The sequence below is a fragment of the Oncorhynchus mykiss genome, chromosome 12 (assembly GCF_057628025.1).
Source record: "Oncorhynchus mykiss isolate SJ-2025 chromosome 12, ASM5762802v1, whole genome shotgun sequence".
Classification (NCBI taxonomy): Eukaryota; Metazoa; Chordata; class Actinopteri; order Salmoniformes; family Salmonidae; genus Oncorhynchus; species Oncorhynchus mykiss.
The window spans coordinates 82,467,786-82,495,043 of NC_143033.1; the positions used below are offsets into that span (position 1 = coordinate 82,467,786).

Sequence of the window (27,258 nt, forward strand, 5' to 3'; positions counted from 1 at the left end):
GACCAAGTATTTATTTGGTAAAAGACCAAGTCCATATTATGGCAAGAACAGCTCAAATAAGCAAAGAGAAATGAGTCCATCATTAATTTAATACATATGGAAAATTAAGAACGTTTCTTCAAGTGCAGTCACAAAAACCATCAAGCGATATGATAAAACTAGCTCTCATGAGGACTGCCACAGGAGAGGAAGACCCAGAGTTACCTCTGCTGCAGAGGATAAGTTCATTAGAGTTAACTGCGCACCAGATTGCAGCCCAAATAAATGCTTCAGAGTTCAAGTAACAGACACATCTCAACATCAACTATTCAGAGTAGACTGCGAGAATCAGGCCTTCATGGTCAAATTGCTGCAAAGAAACTACTACTAAAGGACACCAATAAGAAGAAGAGACTTGCTTGGGCCAAGAAACACAAGCAATGGACAGTAGACCGGTGGAAATCTGTCTGATGAGTCCAAATTTGAGATTTTTTATTCCAACCCCTGTGTCTTTGTGTGACGCAGAGTAGGTGAACGGATGATCTCCGCATGTGTGGTTCCCACCATGAAGAATGGAGGAGGTGTGATGGCTCTTTGCTGGTGACACAGTCAGTGATTTATTTAGAATTCAAGGCACACTTAACCAGCATGACTACAGTGATAAGCCATCCCATGTGGTTTGCGCTTAGTGGGACTATCATTTGTTTTTCAACAGGACAATGATCCAAAACACACCTCCAGGCTGTGTAAGGGCTATTGGACCAAGAATGAGAGTGATAGAGTTCTGCATCAAATGACCTGGCCTCCACAATTACCCGACTTCAACTCAATTGAGATGGTTTGGGATGACTTGGACCGCAGAGTGAAGGAAAAGCAGCCAACAAGTGCTCAGCATATGTGGGAACTCCTTCAATACTGTTGGAAAATCATTCCAGGTGAAGCTGGTTGAGAGAATGCCAAGTGTGCGAAGCTGTCAAGGCAAAGGGTGGCTACTCTGAAGAATCTCAAATATATTTTGATTTGTTTAACACTTTTTTGGTCACTACGTGATTCCATATTTGTTATTTCATAGCTTTGATGTCGTCACTATTATTCTATAATGTAGAAAATAGTGAAAAAATAAAGAAAAACCCTTGAATGAGTAGGTGTGTCCAAACTTTTGACTGGTACTGTAGCTAAAAATGTAATTAGCTCATCTGTAGGCTACCATATCTTCCTGTTTTAACACAATGGACAGACCATTAGAGAGAACTAGAAGAGTGATAAGGGTCTGTATTATAAACAGTACCAGCTCTTGTGTGTGAGACAATAGAGCGAGCATTCCAAATATATCACTACAACACAGACGCTACGTGACCAACACAAAAGTGCCTGGTACACATTGTCTTAAGCTTAAAAGTTATGTAATCTTATGGTTGTGCCTTAATCAAAACGCTGCCGCACAACGGTTGTTTGTGCTGGCAAACGGATACGAATCAGAGTTTGCTGAGAGGGTAAGAGATATCCCGGTAAATAAGAGAAATCGTGTACCCACTTCATTGAATACAAGTGAATAACATAAGAATTGTAACAGGGCAAAGCAATGACACTTTGAAACTGACATCTCCCCATGGCAACCTTGGCACACACACAGCTCATGTGCACTGCAGCCTTCTGCACGTGTGGCTATGAATCATCCTTATGCCCTCTGATGTGTAGAACTCATATAGCATCTAGTGAAGCACATCACAACCACACTGCACCAGCTGATACAACTATGACATCATACCCTACCACCTGGACAGACAGGATTCACATGTTGAGCTGATGATTATGACCACTGAGTGCAATAGGTGAGCAGACCTGAATACAGATCACTTCCATAATAATCACATATTCACTCTGTGTGAAAGTGAGTGGAAATAGACCATAGCAAATACAATATGACCCCTTTTTATTTTTTATTTATCCGTTATTTTACCAGGTAAGTTGACTGAGAACACGTTCTTATTTGCAGCAACGACCTGGGGAATAGTTACAGGGGAGAGGGGGATGAATGAGCCAATTTAAACTGGGGATTATTAGGTGACCGTGATGGTTTGAGGGCCAGATTGGGAATTTAGCTAGGACACCGGGGTTAACACCCCTACGATAAGTGCCATGGGATCTTTAATGACCTCAGAGAGTCAGGACACCCGTTTAACGTCCCATCCGAAAGACGGCACCCTACACAGGGTCCCCAATCACTGCCCTGGGGAATTGAGATATTTTTTTAGTCCAGAGGAAAGACTGCCTGCTACTGGCCCTCCAACACCACTTCCAGCAGCATTTGGTCTCCCATCCAGGAATTGACCAAGACCAACCCTGCTTAGCTTCAGAAGCAAGCCAGCAGTGGTATGCAGGGTGGTATGCTGCTGGCTGTTTTAGCATGCTGTTCCCTAGGTTGGAACAGCATGCTAAAACTGTACTATTACAATTTTACATGCCGTGTCACCTCAAATCCCTCTAACCCCCAGGCTGAAATCTCTGATCCCAGTCTGAGAGGCCATGTCTGAGGCCCCCCTAAACAGATCATCCAGCTGGGTTTAATGCTCCGACTCTCCATTTTGGAAAACGATGTGAGATGAGATCAAGCCTGCTGCTGGCTGCAGAACAGCAGGACCCACCTGGTTCCCAAACCCTGACCAGGGAAACACTGATGAGACGCAAAGCTGCTTTTATTCTCTGAAGTCATCAGTCAATGGGGTGATGTGGAGGACGAGGTCTGGGGAAGGACATATACTGTACCTCATCCCACAATCTGGAACTCACACCGCCTACTATCCTAATATACCAACCTTACCCTTTACAATTAATGATTGCAAGGAAAATACGGCTTTGACCTATATCATAACTTGTGGGGACATTTAAAATGCTAAAACAATAGCTTCTTTCCCATTCTGTTTCGAAATATGGGGATAAGACCAGAGGTGGGAGACGCTGCTCTGGACAGATCAATACAGAGGGAGTGAGAGCAGAGACTACACAGGCCCTCATCTGTGTCTATCTAGCCATTAGTGGAGGAAGAGACAGACGATGGGGTCCAATTGAGTTAACTAAATAAAACAGTTGAGGAAGAGATACAAAGGGGTGTGTCACTCTATAGGAGGGATGTATTATCAGACTAAGCCCTGGGTGAATGGAAAAGTTTGTGTGTATTATGTGCCTTTTCAACAAGCATCTCCAAACAGATTATTTGGGAGCGTCTCCATTGTTGATCCCTATGATTTATCAGAGCACAGACATGAGGTTAGTAAATGTCCTGTCTCTTCAGTCTAGCCAGTAAAAAAAAAAAAAACAGAACTGACATTTTCCTCACTCAGAGATTGCAACTGCATAGGATCTTTGTTCAAAATTCCACAGAATCCTGCGAATGTCAACCAGTTGTCTCCCAGAATATCCCACTTGTTTTAAATCATCTCTCAGTCTGTCAGCCTGAAGTCAGGCTCCATCACCTAATACCTCACCAGCACATCCCCATGCAAGAAAGAACCACAACTCAGCATTTTGGTGACTTGAGGAAAATAACCGAGGGCAGAGGGATGGCACGTGACCGTTCATCATATATGATGTGAGAGATGGAGGGTGAAGTCAGACAGACAGCAGGGTTATTCTGAGAACACTGCACGTCACTGACAAGATCAGAATAATTGGCAAAGAGCTCGATAATGGATAAAGGGGAAGTCTAGAGCAGTGACTATACACAGAGGTGGAAATGAGAGAAATGGAAGTAGGCTTGTGTGTGTGTCAGAGAGCAACACACACACACACACACACACGAGAGAATAACAGAGTGTAACATGGTCTGACAGGTGAAACATGCAGCAGAATTTCGATGGATCCCACGCCTCATTCTCAAATGTATGGGACTTGGGATGTGGGGTACGTCTTTAAAGTGCATGAGCGCAATCAGAACATTTCAGTTTGATCATATCAAGGATAATATCGACAATGAAGACAGTAGTCCGTTCCAGACACGCACGCTTGTATATCGAGCTAAAATTGCGGAACATGTCATATATTCTTCAAATGAACAGTCAATAATATAGTCTTCTTTTCTTGAGGGGTCAATTAGCATCCTTTGATACATCTTCAGGTTGCATTAAATGACAGTGATGAGGTCGGTAGCCAGCATCAGCTGCTTTTTGCTGGGAATGTTTTTATTGTATCGGAATGATTCGCATACAAGGCTAAACAAAACCTGCAACAAATATAACCACGGTCACAAAGTAACAACAATGGTGTGTCAGTCTACTCACCCTGCTCCAAATCCCGTTGGTCGTACCATGGCTCATCTTCCTCCGTAACAAACTCCTCCATCCTGACTGCACGAAGCATCGATGCTCGGTCTATCGTTGAGGCTGTTCACCGTGCGCTCTGTAACATCTCTGACCGCTCGCCCGGAAGCGAAAGCATGCCTCGTATGATCAAGAAATCTCGAACAGCGCAGCCTCCCAAACCGTAACCCATTCAGCGACCCTTATCATTCACTAGGAAAGCCGCGGGCGCACCTGCCCCCAACATTCTGCAATGAACCATTCGAATGTGACAGAAATGTACCGCACCTGACACTAAATTAATATCTCAAGGCCGACAAATGTACGCACAAACTGAACACTGTGACCAAGTCCCTATACGCAACGACAGCACGTTCGGCCTACAATAAAAATAGAGAATAACGTAGGAAAGAATTGTACAATATTGAGACGTGTACGTTTACTGAACAAATGTGTGACACTGGCAAATGCCACTCATAATTCCTCCCCGCCATTGTGATTTACGTAGGCCTCCAGCTGTTGTTACAAGCCCCCACTCACTCGTGCTTTGCACCGACATCTCTCCAGATCCATTCTGCAACGATCCCCAACCCCCTTCCCTATACAGGGGAAGATGCTGCTCCATGAAACAGTCTTTCCACTTAATCTAATTGTATACAGCCCATGAGCCATTTAGTACCAGCCACTAGACATTCAGTGTTAGAGATTTTATTGTAAACAGGTCTCACATGGAGCAATAGTGTGTGAAGGCTGGGTTTTTTGGATACATTTCTGTGATGGCTGGGAGTTTTTCCCCATTGGTGCATCAAGTGCTCTTTGGATTCCATCATGTTTGAAAAGTCACCCACCCAGTCACCAACCTGCACAGGCAGATGTGGCCAGCTCTGATCTTTTTAGACAAGATAACTTTGTACCATATGGGCAAGAGAAAAAACAAATTAATATTTTGGGGGATTCCTCAGGATAAACAAAAGTTCTCATTGAGAATCTCATGAAAACAACAAAAAGACATGAAATTACAGCTCCTAGTGTGGTTGTTACACATCCAGCTGTCTGTCCTCTTTAGTCAGGCAGAATGACAGACCAGGTAGCAGCAGAGTTTGGCCTGGTATAACCATAGCATCCATGTCCTAGTCACATGGTGCTAACATCAAACAAAGAGCCACCTCTGTTCGGCGTTGAGCAGGGATGACTACTTGTTCCATAGCAGCACCAGCAGACATGCTGTATACAGTACATGTTTAATAGCCGCCATTACAGCAGCTCTCCAAGCCACGACAGCACGAGCCTGGAGTTGACACAGCATAGCAGCATATCATCTCTGTAACGGCTCAGTATCTCGGCCTGGGAGAGATGTGAGGGAGGGAATCAGTTGGAGAGAGAGAGTGGATGAAGGGATCAGACCCCCAGGTTGTTATCCTCCTCCACCTTTCTGTTCATAGTCCCGCCTCCTCCCATCCCTCTGTGTTCAGCGGTCTCAGTGCTGTGTGGTCCCTTCAGGTGCTTCCAGTCTGCTTCACTCTCACAGCGCTTCACACCGCTGAAGAACTTCTATATCAGATTCCTGGCCTGCTTTTTCACTGTGGACACAAATATAGTTCATTATTAGAAAAGGCAGCTTGCGCTAGTGCGCACACACAATGTTTATCTTCCTCACCTTGACACTCCTCCCCTCTGCTAGTAGATGAGACAAGTATCTGGCAAATTACTTGAATAGCTCCTACAACAAGGAAGATTTCACATTTGGAATACTACAATTTGAAAAAGTGATAAATGAAGAACTAAATATCTTCATCACAGCTTATGCCCCTTCCCTCTCTCCCTCAACTTAATGGCCAACTTGCCCTGCGTATAGAAAGGGTCTAGACAGCGCACCACGATGTCAGCCACCTCCTTCAGAGACACAGGCTTGGGGGCTTTGCTTGGGCTACCTGGCTCCAGTACAGTCTCCTGGATGTTTGGGTTAAAGGTCACCTTCTTCCTGCTGTCCTGTAGGGGGCAGCTACATTTGGCTGGGGGGAGGGCCTCCCTCTCTTCACTGTCCTCACATAGCTGACACACACACACACAGAGAACATGTGGTAGATGTTAACAATGATGTCATCATTACATTACTGTTAAAAAACCATGGACGACACAATAAGACTGTTGTGGCAATATAATATTGATCTCCATACCCTTTGTTTTAGCAACGATTTAGCCTTGTTTCCATGTGCATTTTGCCTGTGAATAAGACAAAGGAGTTTAGAGAGAGAGAGGCTAAGAATAAACCAGTCAAAGACTATCTACAACTTCAGAGGGACATCTTACACTGTGATAGAGTCCAGTTTAGCTTCCTCTTTAACCTCCTCCTCATCATTATCCAAGTTGTTGATTTCTGTGGGGATGGTGTCCATAGGGATAGTTTCAATGGGGATGGTTTCGTGGGGATGATTTCCATGGGACTAGTGTCCATAGGGATGGTATCAATGGAGACAGTAGCAGGGGAGTGACTGGGGTGGTATTGAAAAGGCCTGAGATGACACATCATTGGTTCTTATCCCCACCTCTTGACTCTTTTCAATCGGTTTCTTCCCAAAGTACTGGGTAATGTTGCGGGAGTTCTTAGCAGCCTCTGCTAGCTTCTGCTTCTTGCTCAGGGCCTTGCCTCCTGTCTTGGTGGGACTGTTCAGGAAGGCAGAGACTGCACTGGCTTTAGCTCTGATGGAGGAGCTGATGGTTGGTGCTGTATCTCCAGTCTTTGTCTCCTTCCTCTTCCCCCTCTCCTCCTCACCGGCTGACTCTCCGGACCCAGCCAGGCAGTCAGGGCCCCCGCTCCCTGTCCCCCTGTTTGCCCCTGGACCTGTAGTGGAGCCCACACAGTTAGAGGCCCTCAGCAGCTCACTGGCAGTCTGGAAGGGGTTGGAGGAGCCCCTCAGACCTGCTCCTATTCTCTTCCGCTTTAGCTGGTGGAGAGAAGGAGACACAGAAGGAAGGATGCTTAGTTACTAATAGAACCCAGTATGAGGCTGACTCACAATAACACTGACTGCATCCTGTTACTAAATGGGCTGAGATAGTCTCAATGCATTAGCCAGTAGATACATATTTAGTCATTACTGCTGCTTATAAAGGAGCACTACAGTATTTTCTAAGGCAAAGTAAAAGCAGAGTCCTCTGTGTGCTGTGGTGTTGGGCCTTACTGAGTAGATCTGTGAGGCAGGCATGAAGCCCTGCTGCTCCTCAGTCAAGGAGGAAGAGGAGGCTGCTTCGTCTTTGGATTCAGTCTTTATCTCTGTGGATTCCTCAGAGCCGCTGGTCCCTTCTCTTCCTCCTCCTGCAGAGGCAGCCCCTCCCTTCTTCATCTCTGATCCCTTCAGGAACAAGAGAAGTTAGATGAGTGAAAGAATAACTTAAAAAAAAATAGCTTCCATAGGACTCGATACATAAAGTGACTTTAGTGTTGTACAATAAACAAGACAGTAGTCAGGAGCTACTTACTCTCTTCAGGACAGCTGCTTTGTACAGGTTGGAAGACTTGGTGATCTTGAAGACCTCATGTTCAATATCCACTGCCAAGGAGAGTGTGTCAGAGCTGGGTGAGGTGCGGGAGGGAAAAAGGCAAAGAAAGAAATCCAAGTGTCAGTTCAGCTGTCCCAGTGGCATTAGTGACTTGGTATTTTAGGTGCATGTGGTTAGTAGTGACTGGTACCTGTGTGTGTGTGTGTGTGTGTGTGTGTGTGTGTGTGTGTGTGTGTGTGTGTGTGTGTGTGTGTGTGTGTGTGTGCTGCTGCCACCTGGTGGTTATTCAGAGCCTCCTGTAACAGGGCCACACAGTGCTCCCGGGCCTGGAATTGATGCACACATTTGGCACACACTCTCCTCAAAACTATTTTTTTTTTAAAGGCAAGTGAAGAAGTATTCATTTGATTTCATCCTCTATTTAAAAGGAAAGTGTCATTGAGATTTAAAGCATGTCTTTACAAGGGAGAACTGGTCAGTAGCAGCTCCAGAATAAAATCAACACTATACATACATTTATTTAATGTATTATTATTTATTATTTAATTTATTTTAAAATCATGACATACAATCAGTCAGACACCGCTAAAAAAAATATAAATGGGGCTAAGTTTTTTCCTTGAAAATGGCTATTCTTGTAATACATGTATGAACCACAGTGGTAGTACAATCCCCTTTCTGTTCCCTCGATCTGCAAACATAGATGTTCAGTGCTCTGTGCATTAGATCACAGATTGAGAGTGGGACCGGGATAAGCCAGCATCTTGTTGGGTGAACGATTTAAAGCAGAATTTAATTATGGATGAATAAATAGTTTCTAACGAGCTCATGATGGTGGAGACACTGAATTCACAAGCACATGTGCATTTAACATCAAAAACATGCAAATGTGCATATTGCTTTGCACGTAGGTGAGCAGGCATGTGAGCATGCGCGTGTGTGAGACGTTTCCATACTAGAGCTGTACCTTGACAGTGAGCCTGGGGATTTTCTGGCTGCTGGCCTCCCTGAGTGGGCAGTTATCATCTGCAGACAGTTGAACACAACATCCAAACCCATTCAGTCACATAACAGTATTATTAGCCAGTCACTTTGCTTGTCTACACTGATATTACAACAGTAGAGAACCCACCTGGGGGGATAAATGAATCTTTGTGTCCCTCAGACACCTACAGAGGAAAGAGAGAGAAGTAAACAAAGGGAAATAAGACACCCCCATCACACTTCTATTGTCAGTTAGAGCAGAGAACCTACAGAGGGCCCCTCAAATTCCTCACTCCAGCACCAGACCACTGCCTCTCTCACCTAGTTTCTAGTGCTTCAGTGTTCCAAGCCCCATGCGGTTGCTGGCAGCATCTCAAACCAACAGTCTCAAAATAATGTCTCAACTCAACACGTCTTTTGTTTGTCAGGATTAATAGTATGGATTTGAATAGCCCTGTTGTGCTGATTTGACTCCACATATGGGAGAGATTTACCACATGGTGCCTTACAGGGGCCCCTAGCCCCATAGCCTCCTTGCCTGGCTGACCACAGCTGGAACACAGATGTGGAGAGAGAGGAAGCTGCTACAGTGTATGAGGGTTTGTTTACTGAAGCAATGGAACGCTTATGAGTCAGATGTTGTGTATAACAGTATGACAGCAGGGCTGTGCATGTACACTGTACATGAATGCGAGGTTTCACCTTGCGCAGGTTCATTTGTTTCTTGAAGAGATCTCCAAACTCTTTCCTCCGATGCTCGGAGCCATCATCATCATCACCTCCACTCTCCCAGCCCTCCTCATCATGCCTGAGGAGATGACATCACCACAGATCTCAGCATTCCCACTATGTCTATGAGTGACAGCTAGAAAACACATTTTAAAGTCAACAATACATTTGAAAATAATTCTAACTCAACCAAATAGTGCAACCAAAACATGAATAGCAAGTCAGAAGACCCCCCCCCCCCCCCCATCTCAAATCAAAGTTTATTTGTCACGTGCGCCGAATACAACAGGTATTCTTACAGTGAAATGCTTACTTACAGGCTCTTGCCCTGTTAGCAACTAAAAACTACAACACATTTTAGCCTGGATGCCAGTCTATTTCTGCTTTAGACTGGCCTCCAGGCTACTAGACCGTTGCATTTCTGACCTCTCAAAGCCGTAGCCCTTCCTCCCCCTGGCGTAGAGGTCACGGTCAAACCCAAACGGGCCCCTGGGCTGTGTGCTCCGAGCTGCTCCAGTCTTGGTGCACAAAGTAGCCCCCTTCTCCAGCTGGGCCCGCACAGCCTTGGGGTCACGACAGTAGTCACAGGCCCCCGCACAGTCTGGCTTCTGGTCCCCAAAGAACTTGGAGATGGTGGCAGGGCGGCAGCTGAGAGAGCCCAGAAATACAGGTGTGAGAGAGACAAACATATTGCACAGACATGATAGAGGTCAAAACCCTAGGAGGCCTAGCATTTACAGATTAGCTCAGTAGAGCCCAAAGCGTCTCAAAATGCTCAGAGCCAAGATATTGTGCATTCCTCATTAAGACTCACAATACAGAAAAGTGTACATGATATCAGAAAAGTAGCTAATGCTGCTGAATAGGAGGAATTATAAAATGATTGTGTCATGGAGAAATGACAAAAGAGGATCATCATTGATCAATAGCTACCATTGTGTAACAGATTCCCCATTACTGTCTATGATCGATGTGTGTGTGTGTGTGTGTGCATGACGTGTGATCAAACAAGGTCAAACTCAACTGGCCAAATAAGGCTTTGACACTACTCGCTATCACTAGATGTTAATCACACTTGAGCAGAGAGGGGTGGTTCCATTTGATTTGAATGCCTGTTTGACCACACCCCTTTTGATTTGAATGCCAGTTTGACCACACCCCTTTTGATTTGAACAAAACTTACCATGCATATTTGCCCATGATAGAAGGGGTCAGAAAGTGACTTTTTGGCAGTGGTGGAAAAAGTACCCAATTGTCATACTTGAGTAAAAGTAAAGATACCTTAATAGAAAATGACTCAGGTAAAAGTCACCCTGTAAAATACTACTTGAGTAAAAGTATTTGGTTTTAAATATACCTAAGTATCAAAAGGAAATGCAATTGCTAAAATATACTTAAGTAATCAAAATAATTTAAAATTCCTTATATTAAGCAAACCAGACGGCACAATTATGATTTTTTTTTTTTTTTTACATTTACGGATAGCCAGGGACATGCTCCAACACTCAGAAATCATTTACAAACTAAGCATTTGTGTTTCGTGAGTCCACCAGATAAGAGGCAGTAGGGATGACCAGGGATGGTCTCTTGATTAGTGTGTGAATTGGACAATTTTCCTGACCTGTCCTGCTAAGCGGTCAAAATGTAAGGACTACTTTTGGGTGTCAGGGAAAATGTAAAGATTAAAAAGTACATACATTTTCTTTAGGAATGTAGTGAAGTAAAATAAAAAAAACTACTTAAGTAGTACTTTAAAGTATTTTTACTTAAGTCCTTTAGACCACTGCTTTTTGAAACCTGATGCCAAAACATTTAAGCGATATAGGTGCTCAAGTTGACTTATTTTGCATACCCCACCATAACATGAGAAATAATCAATGTCTTAAAATCACTGGAAAAGATAAACAGTTGAGTTTTAAATAATTTAAAAGCTTACAAAAAGGGTTGTCAAACTATTTGATTATTTGTTCATTATTTGTTCCCAAAACGTGTCTTACCTTTGATGTCAATCATCTAAAAACGTGTAAACTCAACAGCAAAAACTAATTTTCCCGTATGTTGTAGCGTAGACCCTATTTTTCCTCATCTGAGGTTTTTGTGTGTTGTGCCTGCCATGAGACACAGCATATTCTTGAATACAGGGTGGTTGTCATGTTTGGGCTGATACATTCACTAAAATGTGACTAAAATAAAAATGTCAACTTTTAAAATGGTTGGAGGTCCACACATCAGAGAATGTTGACTAGAATGGGAATATCAGTTTGTTTAAATAACACTGTCAACCTTCCATAGGAAACCTATTGAAATCAAAGAAATATAGAGCATAGAATAGACATTCCCATTTAAGTTGACATTCAATGGTGGGTGGACCAGCAGCCATCTTTATGGTATGAATTGGAAGTAAACATTTTAAATACATTTAAAATGTCAATGGTGTATCAGCTTAATTGCAGGGGTCTGAAGGGATAGGCACATTCTATGAATTATATTTCTATGATTGAAATGACACCCACCCTGTATTCAAGAGCATGTTGTGTCTCAACCGAAGAAATTATCAAATACATTGACAACCCTTTTTGTAAGCTTTTAAATGATTTAAAACTCAACTGTTTATCTTTTCCAGGAATGAAGACATGGATGTCTCATTGAATTGTGGGGGACGCAAAACGGGTCCACTTTGAGCAATGGGTAACTCTGAGCTAGAATGTTTTGGCATTCAGGTCCCAAAAAAAAAAGACACTTTCTGACCACTTCTAACATGGGCAAATATGTATGGAAAGTTTCATTCAAATCAAAATGGGTGTGGTCAAACAGTTATGGAAATCAAATGCAGTGACTCTGCAGGAGTGTGAAGTGTATTCTCCAGTAAAAGAACACCCGTTTAACGATACGTCTGTGAACTGGATGCGGTTTCTGATCACTCAGACACACCACTCCCTTCTATTCTGACAAACTTGATTGATGAGGAGAAAAAAGGGGTTGTGGGTGTGGAATGACTCGTTTGAATAATGTGAAACAGAGACGAGGTTCTATAAAATAAACTGCTTCCCTAGAGTCTAGTCTGAATAGCAAAACCAACATTTAGGAGACTTGTAGGTGAGTGAGATTGGCCATGGGTGGTGAGGATGTTACTGTTCTAAATGACTTTTAAATAGATTTCAACATCTGAATGTCTATTCACCTTTTGAGTATGGCTGTTCCGCTTCTTTGTATAACAGCTTGCGCTTTCACTCAATACACAATATTATGTCATGTATACACACACACATTCATACAGGCTAGTGTCTCTTGGAGGAATACTAGTCAAGACACCTCCATAACACACAAAGTAAGACTACCTCAGATGGAAACCCAGTCTCCACAGTTTTCAAAGAAGGGGGAAAGAGGCAGTCTCACCAAGGGAGGAGGGGAGAGAGAGAGTGAGAGCGAGAGAGAACGTGAGAGAGACAGGGAGCGAGAGAGAGAGCGAGAGAGAGCGAGAGAGAGCGAGAGAGAGAGCGAGAGAGAGCGAGAGAACGAGAGAGAGACAGAGAGCGACAGAGAGACAGGGAGCGAGAGAGAGACAGGGAGCGAGAGAGAGACAGAGCTGATGAAGCAACAAAAAAAAAAAAGTCTTTCCAGAGGAGGAGTGAAGGAAGAAGAAAACGACCCACAGCAGAAGGAGGAGATGATGAACTAGCCTATATTAATACAACAGGCAGAGAGCACAAAAACACAGCAGGAGTCCTTTGTAAGTGGAGATAAACAGTGTTGCTATTGCACAACCGCTGCCTTTTCCACTGGCACCAAGAGACGACAACAGCTACTACAAACTGGGAGAGAAGCAAGAATAAAAGGAGAGAGTAAGAGTGGAGCAAGAGACGGTGGAAAGCAAACCAATGACAGCTGGAGAAAGCTCACTTCGAGCCCGATTTGTTTCCTTTCTGAAACCCAGAACAGACTGTACAGAGGACAGCAGTGCAGCGGGTGGGGTTTTGGTCATCTCTTGGCTTCGATGCTAATCGCTACTTGAGGACTTCTCTCTGCTAACCCTAATCCTGAAAAGACCGCTGGGTCGAGGAGGCGAGGTCACCACCTCTGTCTCACTGCTGGCTCCAACTCACCCAGCAACACACAGGGAACTCGCTCTCCACACTCACTCAGGTAGGTGTTGGTGCTTGTTACATCACTCACTGATTCTCTTCGTTAGACAAGCACAGTTTAGCACCTTTATTTACTCTGTTGCATATCTGCAAACTACCCATACAGTTCAGGTGAGTGTATGGTGGTTGTGAGTGTGTACATGTAGCCTATATTCATGCAAATACAGGCCAGAATAACAGTGTTAGCATACTTTATAGCCTAACCAAAAGAATGTGAAGAGTGTAATTTAGCTGTCATCAGTGTATTCCAGCTGTGTATTAATAGGGAGGCTATTTACATGTGAACACAGTGTGGACCAGAGTTGGAACAGCTCTAGAAGGGGAGCACTCTTCCTGTATGTCATTATCATAATGATATTTCTAACAGCTGAATATTTAGCTAGACTTTACTACTGTGGGAAGACTTGCTCCCATACCCCCCGGCCTAGCCATGAAACCGGAGACTGGTGAAAGCCCAGTCTGACTGGGATCTATCACCACACCAGCTGGTGGGAGTCTACCTGGGAGAGAGAGACAGAGCAGCTGTGGGAAACAGCACTAAAGTAAAAACTATTGTCAGCGGAATTCATACAAAATACATTGGCCAGAACACATTCCACCACGATGGACTCGGTCTGGTCCAGCAACACAACAGGAACAGAATCTCTTTAAAGGGACACAGACAACAGGACAAAGAGACTGAGCCAACAGTCTGGTATCTGTTTTACATGCCACAACTATAGTCAATAAAACATTTTACTGTCAAATGAATTGAAGCACTATTCCATTTTTCTAAAGACTTCCCCTTTAATAGAATCAATACATTAAATTCTATCCTAATCCAAGTCAATCTAGTGTTGTGATGAAGAGAACTGACATGTAATGTAATCAAGTAGCCTACAGTGTGATCAGGGTTGGGAGAGGAGAAGTAACACTGTGGTTTAGGTGCATAGCTAGAGAGAAGAAGATAAAGAGAGTGTGATGAGGAGGAGAACTGTGAAGGGATGATCATGAGATAATTCATATGAACAGGATCCTGTCTTGGCATCAGTTGTCACACCCAACTGCTGTTCACAGTTTATAGGGAACATACTTTCCCATAGCAACAGCAACATATGTCCTACTCATATGTGCATAATGAATAGACAGAAACGTAGAAAATATTTTAACACACAACAAGTCAAATATCAGTGTCTGCCCTTGAAATAACATAGATAAAAGTCCTCCCTTTATACAGTCAGCCAGTGGGACCCTCCTCTCGGTCTCATGACAGTTGTGATAACGGTGGTGTGTCAGTCCACAGCCATGCTGCTGGGAGAGCCCTATAATTACTCTAGTAAGCCTGGAACAGACACAATCCTCCTCTTTCTTATAGGAGGAGCTGGAATCAGTTGATTTCACTCTGTCCTACCTACTCATCAGAAAAACATGCACTAGCAGCTCTCCTATATATTCAAGGATGAACACAATGGTCTGTCAACATTCCATTGGTGTCAGGTCATCTACAGAGTTAGACAGTAACATACAGCATCTCTGACTTCTAGACTCACAGTCCATTATGGGTGAAGAATAAGGAATGAAACAAATGCCAAGATTCTAATAATTCTAACAATATATTGTAATAATTATCCATTATTAATAATCAATAATCCATCTTTCATCCACTTTATCCCTTTATTTGTGGCTTCAGCAAAGTGGTCACATCACACAACCTGCACCCAGATACTACAGAGTTGCACCCACCCTCAGTGTGAGGGACATGATGGATGCCAGGGAGGAGATGCTTACCCTGCTACAGAAGCTCTGGGCCAAACTGCAGGGTCTCCCCACCGCCAGCCCTCTGGAGATGGGGGCCTTCGCTGTCCTCGTCCTCTTTATCGGTAAGCTACACCTCTCTCACACACACACACACATATGTATGTATGTATGTATGTATGTATGTATGTACAGTGGGGCAAAAAAGTATTTAGTCAGCCACCAATTGTGCAAGTTCTCCCACTTAAAAAGATGAGAGAGGCCTGTAATTTTCATCATAGGTACACTTCAACTATGACAGACAAAATTAGAAAAAAAATCCAGAAAATCACATTGTAGGATTTTTAACGAATTTATTTGCAAATTATGGTGGAAAATAAGTATTTGGTCAATAACAAAAGTTTATCTCAATACTTTGTTATATACCCTTTGTTGGCAATGACAGAGGTCAAACGTTTTCTGTAAGTCTTCACAAGGTTTTCACACACTGTTGCTGGTATTTTGGCCCATTCCTCCATGCAGATCTCCTCTAGAGCAGTGATGTTTTGGGGCTGTTGCTGGGCAACACAGACTTTCAACTCCCTCCAAAGATTTTCTATGGGGTTGAGATCCGGAGACCGGCTAGGCCACTCCAGGACCTTGAAATGCTTTTTACGAAGCCACTCCTTCGTTGCCCGGGCGGTGTGTTTGGGATCATTGTCATGCTGAAAGTTGGGTCTTTCATTGATTTCACACTTTAGATAGTGTGAAATCAATCATCCTGTCTGGACAAAATTCAAATATGTAGGCTAGCTACTATAAAAGGTGTGTTCTTTCCTAGTGGTCTTCCTGCTCATGCTGCTGATGACCTGTTTGACGTGCTGCTGCTGTCACAGAACCAGAACCAAGGGCCCACATAGTCAGCTAACCTGAGACAATCCCCACTTCCCCCAATAATGAGGAGAGACATTATAAACAGGCACTCTATGGACCTCTAAACCCCAGAAGAATGAGGACCCATGCAGAGAGGTGTGAACTGAAAACCCTCTGTCACCACTATATCACCAGGAGAGACATTCTGGAGAAGCACTCTATGGGCCTATTAACCACGGAGGAATGAGGAGGACCCATGGGGAGGGTGTGGAGCCCATCTATAAAGGAGCCCGGCCCTTGAACAACACACCTCCATACAAAACACACACAGAGCCTCCCTGAGAAGCAGCAAAACAGGCCAGGCTTCCAGGCTTTCAGGAGTATCAACATTCCAAGGGGCATCCCTGGGCTCTGCTGGCTAACAAAGCAGTCTTTGACGTGAGAGATGGACAAGACTAGACCTCTAGGACGGCTTCAACTGATCCACACAACACAAGGACACAAGGAACACAGGAGCATGGAATCACACACACAAAGGCATCAAGTAATACAAACAACTGGACATGTAGCTAAAAGATCCCAATAGAAGCACAGGAGACTGCTTGGGGAGATGAATGTCTGTCAGTTCTAGGATGTATGGGTGTCAACTCAACCTCTGCCACTGGCTCAGAGACTCTAAGAAAGAGCCCTCTGCAGTTTCCATCAACAACTCACTTAAATGGAGGCATCTTGCCAAACACTGTGTGAGAGTGTTGCCATATGTCTTCTATGTAAAGGACTTCCTTTCCTTTATTGCCTTGTTCAAGTGCTAGATGAAACTAGGAAACTCAGAAATGTCTGACTTGCTAACTGGTTGAACGCTGCACGTGGATAACTACAACCAGTTAGCAAGTCGAAAAAGTCTGTTTCCTAGTTCCGACTAGCACGTGAACACAGCATTAGTTCAGCAAAAACAAGCCATTATCTCATTCCTCAGGCGATTCAGAGGACCATGCCTGCCCTCTGCTGTACAAACATGGAACTGAGGCAGTGAGGAAGCCTTGTAATATGCTTCACAGTTATACACAAAAACAGAAAAAGAGTAATGCTGTCATTTCCGTATAGTTGTTGCATAGGTTAAAAAGGGCATCTCTTCCTTCTGAAAAAGCATTTTCTTAGGCTGCCTAAAATAGTGCAATACGCTTTTATATCTCTTGCATGAAATAAAACAAAAATGCAGATGATTGTAGTGAGTTCCCAAACTGTGGGCTGCTGCTGTGCCCCCCACACACACACTCTTGAACATTTAAATAATAGAATGCACAAGTTGCAATTTCATAATTATGTAGTGCATCATCAGTTTCTCAGTCATTGCAGACCTTTTAGAGAGCCATTTATAACTTGTCAGAAATGTCCAGATCAACTAGCCTGTTGATTTTTTTGTAATGTGAGTCACTCAAATATCACATGACAAAACATACAGAATTGCAAGAAAATTTGCTTTAAAACGGCAAAGGTTTCTCTGCACACCATGAATTTTTTTTTAGATTTGCAGGAAATATTGTAAGCTTATAAACCTGCAAAATCTTCTCTCCTCCAACAAGAGGGGTGTGTCATGAACAGTGCTTGTGGTCACAGAAATAGCGTGGCGCGCGAGCGCAGGGGGAGCGATAGATGTTCCCTAATGCTGGAAGGGGGGGCCTGAGTGTAAAAGATTGGGAACCCCTGTGTTATATAACACTCACCCCTCTTGCTCACAGAATGACACCATGGCCTCGAAGTCTGTGATGGAAGCCTTGTCCTGATCTTTCTCGGAGCCACGCTTTGCCTGCAGAGAAGTCACACAATCATTCGCTCAAAGTTAAATAAACAAACATAAAACGATTTGAACACTCTACACACCAATTGCAATCCCCATGCATTTACAGCACCATCATATGTCTATACTAATAACAAGCCTGTGAGGCAGGTTGACAGTGTAGTCTACACGTAACCTGTTTGCGGGCCACCTCATTGCGGATGAGGAAGTTCAACTGCTCCCGGTCCTTGGGGGATTAGTATGTCCTGCAGGAAGAGGGCAGCCCGTCTCGCCCCGCACGCCCAGATTCCTGGTAGTAACTGGGGGGAGTAGTACATCCTGCAGGAAGAGGGCAACCCGTCTCACCCCGCACGCCCAGATTCCTGGTAGTAACTGGGGGGAGTAGTACATCCTGCAGGAAGTGGGCAGCCCGTCTCGCCCCGCACGCCCAGATTCCTGGTAGTAACTGGGGGGAGTAGTATGTACTGCAGGAAGTGGGCAGCCCGTCTCGCCCGCACGCCCAGATTCCTGGTAGTAACTGGGGGGAGTAGTACGTCCTGCAGGAAGAGGGCAGCCCATCTCACCCCGCATGCCCAGATTCCTGGTAGTAACTGGGGGGAGTAGTACATCCTGCAGGATGAGGGCAACCCGTCTCACCCCGCACGCCCAGATTCCTGGTAGTAACTGGGGGGAGTAGTACATCCTGCAGGAAGAGGGCAACCCGTCTCACCCCGCACGCCCAGATTCCTGGTAGTAACTGGGGGGAGTAGTACATCCTGCAGGAAGTGGGCAGCCCGTCTCGCCCCGCACGCCCAGATTCCTGGTAGTAACTGGGGGGAGTAGTATGTACTGCAGGAAGTGGGCAGCCCGTCTCGCCCCGCATGCCCAGATTCCTGGTAGTAACTGGGGGGAGTAGTACATCCTGCAGGATGAGGGCAACCCGTCTCACCCCGCACGCCCAGATTCCTGGTAGTAACTGGGGGGAGTAGTACATCCTGCAGGAAGAGGGCAACCCGTCTCACCCCGCAAGCCCAGATTCCTGGTAGTAACTGGGGGGAGTAGTACATCCTGCAGGAAGTGGGCAGCCCGTCTCGCCCCGCACGCCCAGATTCCTGGTAGTAACTGGGGGGAGTAGTATGTACTGCAGGAAGTGGGCAGCCCGTCTCGCCCGCACGCCCAGATTCCTGGTAGTAACTGGGGGGAGTAGTACGTCCTGCAGGAAGAGGGCAGCCCGTCTCACCCCGCATGCCCAGATTCCTGGTAGTAACTGGGGGGAGTAGTACATCCTGCAGGAAGAGGGCAACCCGTCTCGCCCCGAGCAGGAGTTAAAGGTCAAGATTTATGCCGCCCACTTTGTTATGTCTCGTCTCTCCATCAATAAAATAATCTGCTTGATTCTTGTCTTTATTAAACTTTACCATTTACCATCCTACCCCACAATGTTTGTAAGCCCTTGAGGAATGTCTCACCTGCATGGTAAGGCTTGGACTCCCAGCTTAGTCAGTTGGTAAGCCACCATCTCACAGCCTTCTCTGGTCCGACAGTACACAATTCCACAACCCTGAAGAAAGACATACAGATAAATATCCCAAGCTAAGTACCATGCACTGATTATAAGGCTGGATGACATATTGAATTCATTTGAATTTATGTTTTAGCGCAATTTTCCAAATGCCTGTATCGCAACAATCACTTTTTGTATTTTATGACCGTTTACGTCTGCTTTTTCTCTTTTTGGTCTTTTCTCCTTTGCTCCTTCTATGCACCTTCCCATTCTCTCACACACACACACACACACACACACACACACACACACACGCACAAAGATGACAGATCACTTCTTCCCTGATAAGTGGTTTCAACTCTCTATTTGCATTTAAGGTTTATTCCAACAGAAACGGTCATAAGGACACCGAAATACATTACTCTGATTACACCATCCATGATTTTACTGTAATAGAGGAGAAGTTAACCTTTCAACTCCTCAAATTGCATGCAGAGGAGACACTACTAAAACCAGAGAATCAATGAACACTGATTCTGGTAAATTTATGTTCAGTTTGTTACAAAACGGGCATTTTCAGCCAGATCAGTGAATATTGCAAAATAGCAGGTTAAACTATTTTGATAAAATAATTACATTATTAGTGGGTTTTATGGTTGTGGAAGGCTTATATTAACCCTAGGTATAATATCACAAGCCCTGAATTCATTAGGTTATTGCTGACTGTTTGAAATGCAGTGTATTTGACCATTAAATCTAGATATATATCGTGAATCGCCCATAATAAAAAATAGACATGATTTTTAGGCCACATCGCCCAGTCCTAACTGATTACACCATCCATTAGATAGAGTAGGAAGAGATACTGCATATAAGAGAGAGTCAGAGGGGAATCTAGTCCACCAACCTGTCCTTTGGGGCATTCCCCCATGGTCAGGGCCTCCCTGATGAAGGCATGCAGGTGCTTGTAGGGGTTCTCCAGTACACCACCTCATAATGCAGGTTACTGCGAAACACAGGTGTGGCAAAGGACAGCGGTGATCGCAGCCTCAGGGACTTTGCTATGTCCTCCTGCACCTTCTGGGGTGCCGTGGCTGTCAGCGCCACGCAGGGTACCCCGGGCAGACAGGCACGCAGACTGCCCAGTTTGAGTTAGTCTGGTCTGAAGTCATGCCCCCACTGGGAGACACAGTGAGCCTCGTCCACAGCCAGGTAGGAGAGGAGGCTCCGGGAGAGCAGGCCTGTAAGGCAAGGCTGGAAGGCAGAGGAGGCCACCATCTCTGGGGTGATGTAAAGCAGCTTCAACCTGGGGCTCTCACTCTCCAGATCGGCCAGGATCAGACAGCGCTCCCTTGCAGGGAGCTTTGAGTTGATGGAGCATGCAGGAATGTTCAGGTCCCTTAGGTGGTCCACTTGGTCCTGTTATGGTAGATACAGAGAAAGGGATCATCATTGAATAAACCTAAATACATAGCTAGCTATGCAGTTAAGGATAGCTCAATTCTATATCAGAATCAATCATGTAATCAGGACAAATTACACAACAGAAGAAAATACTAAAGAAGAGAGACTGACCTGGATGAGAGCGATAAGAGGGGATATGACCAAGGTAATAAATACCCTTAGCCAACACTGCAGGAAGCTGGTAGCAGAGGGACTTCCCTGCCTCGGTGGGCATGCACACACAAACATCCCCGTCACCTGCACACAACAGGGGCAGTAATTTACAATATTCCACCGACAGTCGGATTTGGGCAACGGCATTACTCAGATATGTTTAATGACAATAACTGATCGTGCTAGCTAGTAGTAGGTAACAGCCAATGAGCCGTTCATAGGTAAGTTATTGTAAGTTCAACATGTCTATTATGGTCTCACCTTTAACAACTGCTGTAACAACGTCCTCCTGCTTCTGGGATCGGAACTTGCTGATCGAACCCAAAATTGTTTTTTAACGCCTTTTTAATGGAAGTCATCTCTTATCCAGAAAAACGTCCAACTTGACAACAAACTTCATTCTCTCGTCGTCGCGTATCGATGACATCATGCCAGTCGGCACATAATAAAGGAAGCCATATTTTAACCAGTGAATCTCTATAAACATATTTTATCTACGGTTTTCTTTTAAATATTGATTTTTATTTAATGTCAAATGCCCGAAACAGGTCTGTTTATGTTTTGTGCAAAAAACTTTAAACACACACAACTCAACAACATCATCCATGGGTACACGCCTTTGTTTTCCTGGCCAATGAGAGTCGAATGCGCTGTGATTAGCACCTGATTAGCACGACCCAGGCCAGGACAGATTTTAATGCTAGAATTGTTTTGTTGTCTTGTTCAGTGAGGTGAGTTACAATTTACGTTTGAGTTCTAATTGAATTTGGTGACCTCCATAGACCACTTTATCAACACCCAAACCAAAAACACTGACACAATCAAAAACCCTGATTTATTTATCAATAAAGCAGGGAGAGAAGAGACAAAGGATTGCAGAATATTAAGAGGATAACTCCACTCCACTTCATCTCCATGGATCTCTCCCTTTCACCCTCTGTTTCTGACACTGTCTGTGTGCTCTGGGGTATGTAACTGAGGTTAATGCCACTTTGAGATGGTTTGAAATTGGTGACCTAGATGCACAACAATGTATTGTAAACCCAGGGTCTCCTCTCTCCTCTGACTAGGCTGTGAGCTTAATGACACCCAGAGAAAGGCAGTGTTTGAAATAGCGGAGGATTTGTTGGAGCATCAGTTCTTTATCCGAACGGTCAGTCTGTTCAAGTCTTTAGTCCATCTCCACACACCCCATTAGCAGAGATCACTTTGACTTTGAAATCACTTTGAAAAATAAACATAGTCCAATGACAGCCCAACCCCTAATCTTTGCTCCCCTTGTGTATAGATGTGTCTGAGTGCAGAGGCCAGTAAGGAGATGCATGTGGTGGAGGTACAGGACAGAGTTGGGGAATGCTGCAAGCCAGTGCCCATTGCCACACTTCACCCTATGTGCCAACCTATGGTCAGTTTCAGTGGGTTTGAGCTCATCCCACCTGTCATCTTCAACCTTCGCTCTGGGCAGGGCCCCCTCTTCATTTCTGGACAGCATTTGACATGTAAGTAATTGAGATATGAGAAAATGATGTTATTGTCGAGAGAATGGCAAGAAAATAAATATTAATCAGAAACTATTTGTATGTCAATTCTGGGACTCTGCTTTTTATTTGGCTTTAAGTTCAATTCAAATGATACCTGGTATTTTTGTGCTGTCATAGTGGTCTATGAGGAGGAGGAGGAGGAGAAGGAGGAGGTCTTCTCATCAACACCCCCACTTGGTAAGTAAACAAATCTAGAACTTCTAAGCTTCATAACAGGATTACCTTATGACATTGTACAGTTCAGTATGAAATAGTTATTGTGTTGTTTTTTTTTCAGATCACAGTGTTCTTCAATAACATGATCAAATTTGAAGGACTTCAATAAAACACAGCACTAAAAGTAGAACCTTTGAGTTTCGTATATTTATTCATCACGGAAAGTGCATTGTTATTGCAGGATTAATATTTCACAATAGATTACAATAATACTACGGTATTCTTTCAAATGTACGAAAATACAGAGCATGTGAGTGCATAGCATAACTGGAGTAAGGAAGAGACAGAAAGAATCACATAGAAGCAGCAGCATCAGTGGTCACATAGCTATCCAATATCATGATGGTCTAGTTCTTTACAGTAACGAAGGTTCTGATTACTCTACAGGAGTGGTGAGAGGGTAACCATAGGGTGGAGGGATGGTGTTAAGAGGGAAAGTTCAGCCCCACAGGCACAGGGAGGGACAGAGGCAATAGGCCTTGCTCCCAGGGGACTTGATCACCAGGTCCTTAATGATCTCCGTCGTGCCGAACAAAGGGAACAGCTTCTCGTTGAAGCTCTCATTGTAGGTGTAGATGTGGGAGCGGCTGTCTACGTCATAGAAGGACAGCTGGCCCTGTTTGTAGTCCAGGTAGACAGCCACCTTGCGGGGGATGAGACCAGGCGGCAGGGCAGTGAAGGGCACAGTCAGGGCCTTGAGCTCCGTGCCCCTCTCCAGGCGCAGGGTCAGGTAGCCCGTATCTGTGTTCAGGGACTTGAAGCCCTTCCTCAGGGCTGACTCCTTGGCCACACCCAGCCGAAAGTCCCGCTCCCCAACCTCCACCTCCCAGTAGTGGCGGCCAGAGTTGAAACCCTCCACCCCTGTGGCGCACCACCAGCCATCGAATCGCTGGTGGTAGTTTGGCACATCCTTTCTCTCGAAGCCGCAGCGCATCTTCTTCTCGTCGTTGGAGATCAGCAGGTCAGGGTTGGCCGTGTCCAGGTCAAGGGAAATCTCCACTGCTGCATTAGAGATCCAGTCCCATACTGGAATATACATAAGATTAGTAACAAAAAATGGTCAAATTAACAATACGTTCTGTGAACATCACACCTGGCTCTGTCAATGCCTGTCCAAGGCATCGCATACCTGAGTGAGGAATGTAGTGGGCAGCACCTATCTTCTGAGTCCTCTGCTTCCATATGAGCCACTGTTGAGGGATGGCTTCCTGCAAGCACAAAGATGGAGAGGGAGAAAAGCGGCTTTGGTAAATATCAGAGCTGTTAACATGAATATACATTAAAATAAATTAAAGGGGGACAATTGATATTTAAGGAGGCCCCCACCTTGTCCAGGCCCTGTGTCAGTAAGACCCACATGAGCAGTTCCATGGCTGTCAGGAGGTTGGGCATGTGGTGACTCCTCCATGCAGCCTGGAGGTCCTCCAGAACTTGAGCCACAGCCTCCCCAGGCCACACACTTTGCTCAGGTTGGGCTCTCAGGTCCTTGGTCCAGTTGATGATGGTCCTCTTAGCGTTCTCCATCTCATTCTCACTGAACAGGTCCTGCTCCCTCCACTCGCTCTCCTCTGGCCAGCCATCCGACTGCATGGGCCTATTCTGCTGACAACAGGTGAAGACTCATTCAACACGTGTTTGGAGAAAGTCACCTGCAAGCTATACAGTATATATTAATAGCTGTTACAGTATATTGGCTCCTGCTCTCCATACCTTGCTCTCCAGCAGAGATGCCCACTCCAGGATGAAGGCCCTGCAAAGAGGAGTGGGCCAGATGTCCTCTAATTTCAAGATGTTCTCCAGCACCTCAGACCTCTGCAGAGAGGGCATAGACAAGTGGGGGATTTAGGATACTTGTTTATCCTCCAAACTAGACCTGACAGTGGATACTTGTATAATGGATGTTACAAAAGGTGTGTATATATTTCAGTGTACCTGGCACACTCGATTGAGATCTCTAGCCAGCTCCACTATAAACAGCTGATTCTCTTCCAGTGGCTCTCGCTTTTCATTCTTCGCCCTCTTGTGAGATTCCTGACAGACAAAAAAAAAAGAATGAAAAGAGTTTGCCATAGAACACATAGAATGTAGCAATGAAATATAAATATTAGGAAAAGAGGAAACAGATTTAGGACAGAAATGAGTGTTTTACTAGTGGTTTAGAAAGTAATAAGGTCAACCCAGAAAAGGACCCATCAGCTTTGATTTAATTTGTTTTAAATATAAATCAATAGGTAATTAAATCAAACTACAGGAACAATTTAAAACCTATCTACTTGAGTAAGCATGTGACTGGTGACGCTACCATGACAACCCCACCACAGCCGTTTCAAGGTGACTTTCCTTTATGATAAAATCTCTGACCGTAGCAAAAAAGATTTGAACAAAAAAACATGTAAATGTAAATGTTTTTGTTGTTTGGAGGATTTGTAATGCATGACAGGAGTTTGACCTACTGTACCTTAAGCTTGGCTGTGATGTTCTTGACCGGCTCGACTATAAAGTGGAAACACTGCATCATCTTGGAAACTGTGCTGAGACTCTACAAAGAAAAAGACAGATGAAATAGCATTATAAATGTACCTTGACAGACAGGGAACCTCTACTTGACAGAATATACACTACCCGTGTAAGGATTTCAGGTATACAGGTGCTACTGCTGAACTAAAACCACACCACTAATCTGATTCAGTGGTAGCAGGACCACCTAAATACTCTAAGGGGACTCAAATGGTTTGAAATCTAAAACTACCCCTGCCCTACTTTCATTAGAAATGTGTCAGCTGTTCCACCCTACTGCCCTATATTCTGCCCCGAGTCAAGATAAAAGACATTGGCATCATGGCCAAAGGAGTAACGCAGCTCCCCTGTTAAGAAGATTGCTTTAAATCATGAATCATCGTGCGGAGGACAGGCAACACATGGCTAATCGTACTGGACCAAATCATAACAGCAACACCTCTGTGGATATCATAACATGAAGAATACCTCCCCTTTGGTATCTTTAATGATACTCTGACCTAGTTATTGTGTGGATGTTATTAAAGTCATATCATTGTGAGGTAAGCACGGGATCCTACCCACTTTTAGAGCCTGGGGCATCAACTGATCAGTAACTTGGTTAGGATCAGTGATGAGTCAGAGCAGAGGTTACTTGGTCCTCTGTAACGTGACTGGCCCTGCATGCTCTTTGCTGCTGTCTCATCTGCCAGCAGTAATGTGTTTGGCCTTTGTTTTTCCATGACACACACAAACACACACCTTGTGGGCTAAGCCAGTAAGTCTGCTGTCAGCAGCAGGGTAAATGTGGCACGTGAGTTAGGTCAGTGTGCCACTGAAGCCCTTAGCAGATTACGTAGGAGGACTTCCAAACAGGGTTTATGGTCCTGATACAGCCAAGCACAAACAGATAGAGGATGGCAAGCACAATATAGACCAAATAATAATGATTGGCGCAAAATAATAATAATATTGATAAATGAAATGCATATTCATCAGCTCACATTGTGGAGCGCAAAACCAGGTGGCATTTGTTATAAAATTAATGGTAAACTCATGTCAACCTTTAGTAATAGAATACAAATAAATACAATGGAAGGAAGTGGAATACAATGCAACAAAAATGTGAGTAGGCAAATTAAATCATGAAAACAAAAACAGGAAACATTGTTCAGGTATTCAGAGTAGGCCTATGTGTATTACATATTTTGTTTGAGTGACAGTGACCCAGTTACAGACCAGTCTAGACACACGCAGTCTGCGCACAAAGTAATGAGTAGGGTCGTGTGACTTTGCGGCACTGCCAGAGAGCTTGATCCTATATATCCTTGGTTGACATTGCAACATGTCGAATTTTGCACTATGCATGATAGTTAAGTTATTTTTGCGACACTAAACAATGCCATGCTGTTATGTGACGTCTATGGACTTTCATGCAATCGAAATTAATTTATTATATTTTATGGCAAATTTGACACAATCATGCAGTTGAGTCGTACAAACTTGTTAGACATACCTGTCACAATGTTGTAATGTAAGCCGATTGGTGTCTTCTATACACAGGAGTAATTCTACTGGAGAACAAGTTGACTGTGCTGCAGTATGACTGACCTTGTTTACATACAAGATTTTCCTAGGAACGAAGATGGTTCGGCTCTCTCCGTTTTCTGAATCCGAAGGCAGACAAACAGCGCCGCCATGATTGTTGTGGTACATCAGTTGTCCACAAAGTGGAACTGCGGGCTGTCTAGCTCCCGCCTATCCTTTCTTTGGATTGGTGGATACATAGCATTATTGTAATCCCGTTTTGAATATTCGATGAGATTTGTTAACGCCTGAATGCAATGGAGAGAGATACTATGCTACTAGCCTAATTTCATGAATATGCATA

At 44.4% G+C, this 27,258-nt stretch overlaps 4 protein-coding genes across 9 annotated transcripts in view; 1 reads left to right on the forward strand and 3 right to left on the reverse strand.

Moving 5' to 3' along the window:
* The window catches only part of LOC110538526 (cerebellar degeneration-related protein 2-like), an 11,082-nt gene extending 6,315 nt beyond the window's left edge, over positions 1–4,767 (reverse strand). The window contains exon 1 of the mRNA XM_021625399.3: positions 4,257–4,767. Within this exon, the coding sequence (XP_021481074.2) occupies positions 4,257–4,335 (79 nt within the window). The 5' untranslated portion in view covers positions 4,336–4,767. The remainder of the gene's footprint in view (positions 1–4,256) is intronic.
* A 209-nt stretch (positions 4,768–4,976) lies between these two features.
* Positions 4,977–21,473, reverse strand: LOC110538529 (ATP-dependent DNA helicase Q5). The gene is given in 24 exon segments (XM_090193708.1): positions 4,977–5,846; positions 5,914–5,996; positions 6,104–6,326; positions 6,452–6,497; positions 6,585–6,697; positions 6,700–6,769; positions 6,771–7,219; positions 7,457–7,627; positions 7,755–7,849; positions 8,026–8,101; positions 8,743–8,801; positions 8,908–8,944; positions 9,462–9,567; positions 9,915–10,136; positions 17,941–18,023; positions 18,190–18,449; positions 19,463–19,479; positions 19,481–19,554; positions 20,405–20,478; positions 20,481–20,916; positions 21,073–21,111; positions 21,113–21,198; positions 21,376–21,424; positions 21,426–21,473. Coding segments are annotated over 24 exon segments (3,090 nt in total). The 3' UTR covers positions 4,977–5,672.
* LOC110538532 (nucleoplasmin) lies at positions 12,895–23,001 on the forward strand. 5 transcript variants are annotated; one of them, XM_021625414.3, is made up of 6 exons: positions 21,142–21,335; positions 21,966–22,081; positions 22,185–22,267; positions 22,403–22,613; positions 22,773–22,832; positions 22,933–23,001. In XM_021625414.3, the coding sequence occupies exons 2-6, from the start codon at positions 22,030–22,032 to the stop codon at positions 22,950–22,952; spliced, it is 426 nt and encodes a 141-aa protein (XP_021481089.1). In that variant the 5' UTR covers positions 21,142–21,335; positions 21,966–22,029; the 3' UTR covers positions 22,953–23,001. The 5 variants fall into 5 exon arrangements, 4 of the variants coding, with proteins under 4 accessions (XP_090049833.1, XP_021481089.1, XP_021481087.1 ...); XM_021625412.3 differs by lacking the exon at positions 21,142–21,335 and adding an exon at positions 21,730–21,845; XM_021625415.3 differs by lacking the exon at positions 21,142–21,335 and adding an exon at positions 21,754–21,845 and having other exon boundaries at positions 21,969–22,081.
* Positions 23,000–27,079, reverse strand: LOC110538527 (uncharacterized). Of its 2 annotated transcripts, none has more exons than XM_021625403.3 (7): positions 26,884–27,079; positions 25,330–25,410; positions 24,804–24,902; positions 24,582–24,683; positions 24,198–24,470; positions 24,001–24,079; positions 23,000–23,897 (listed from the first exon to the last, which is right to left on the reverse strand). In XM_021625403.3, exons 2-7 carry the CDS (start codon positions 25,387–25,389, stop codon positions 23,311–23,313), a joined length of 1,200 nt encoding a protein of 399 aa, XP_021481078.2. In that variant the 5' UTR covers positions 25,390–25,410; positions 26,884–27,079; the 3' UTR covers positions 23,000–23,310. The 2 variants fall into 2 exon arrangements, with proteins under 2 accessions (XP_021481078.2, XP_021481076.2); XM_021625401.3 differs by having other exon boundaries at positions 24,198–24,473; positions 26,884–27,035.
* Between the last annotated feature and the right edge of the window lie 179 nt (positions 27,080–27,258).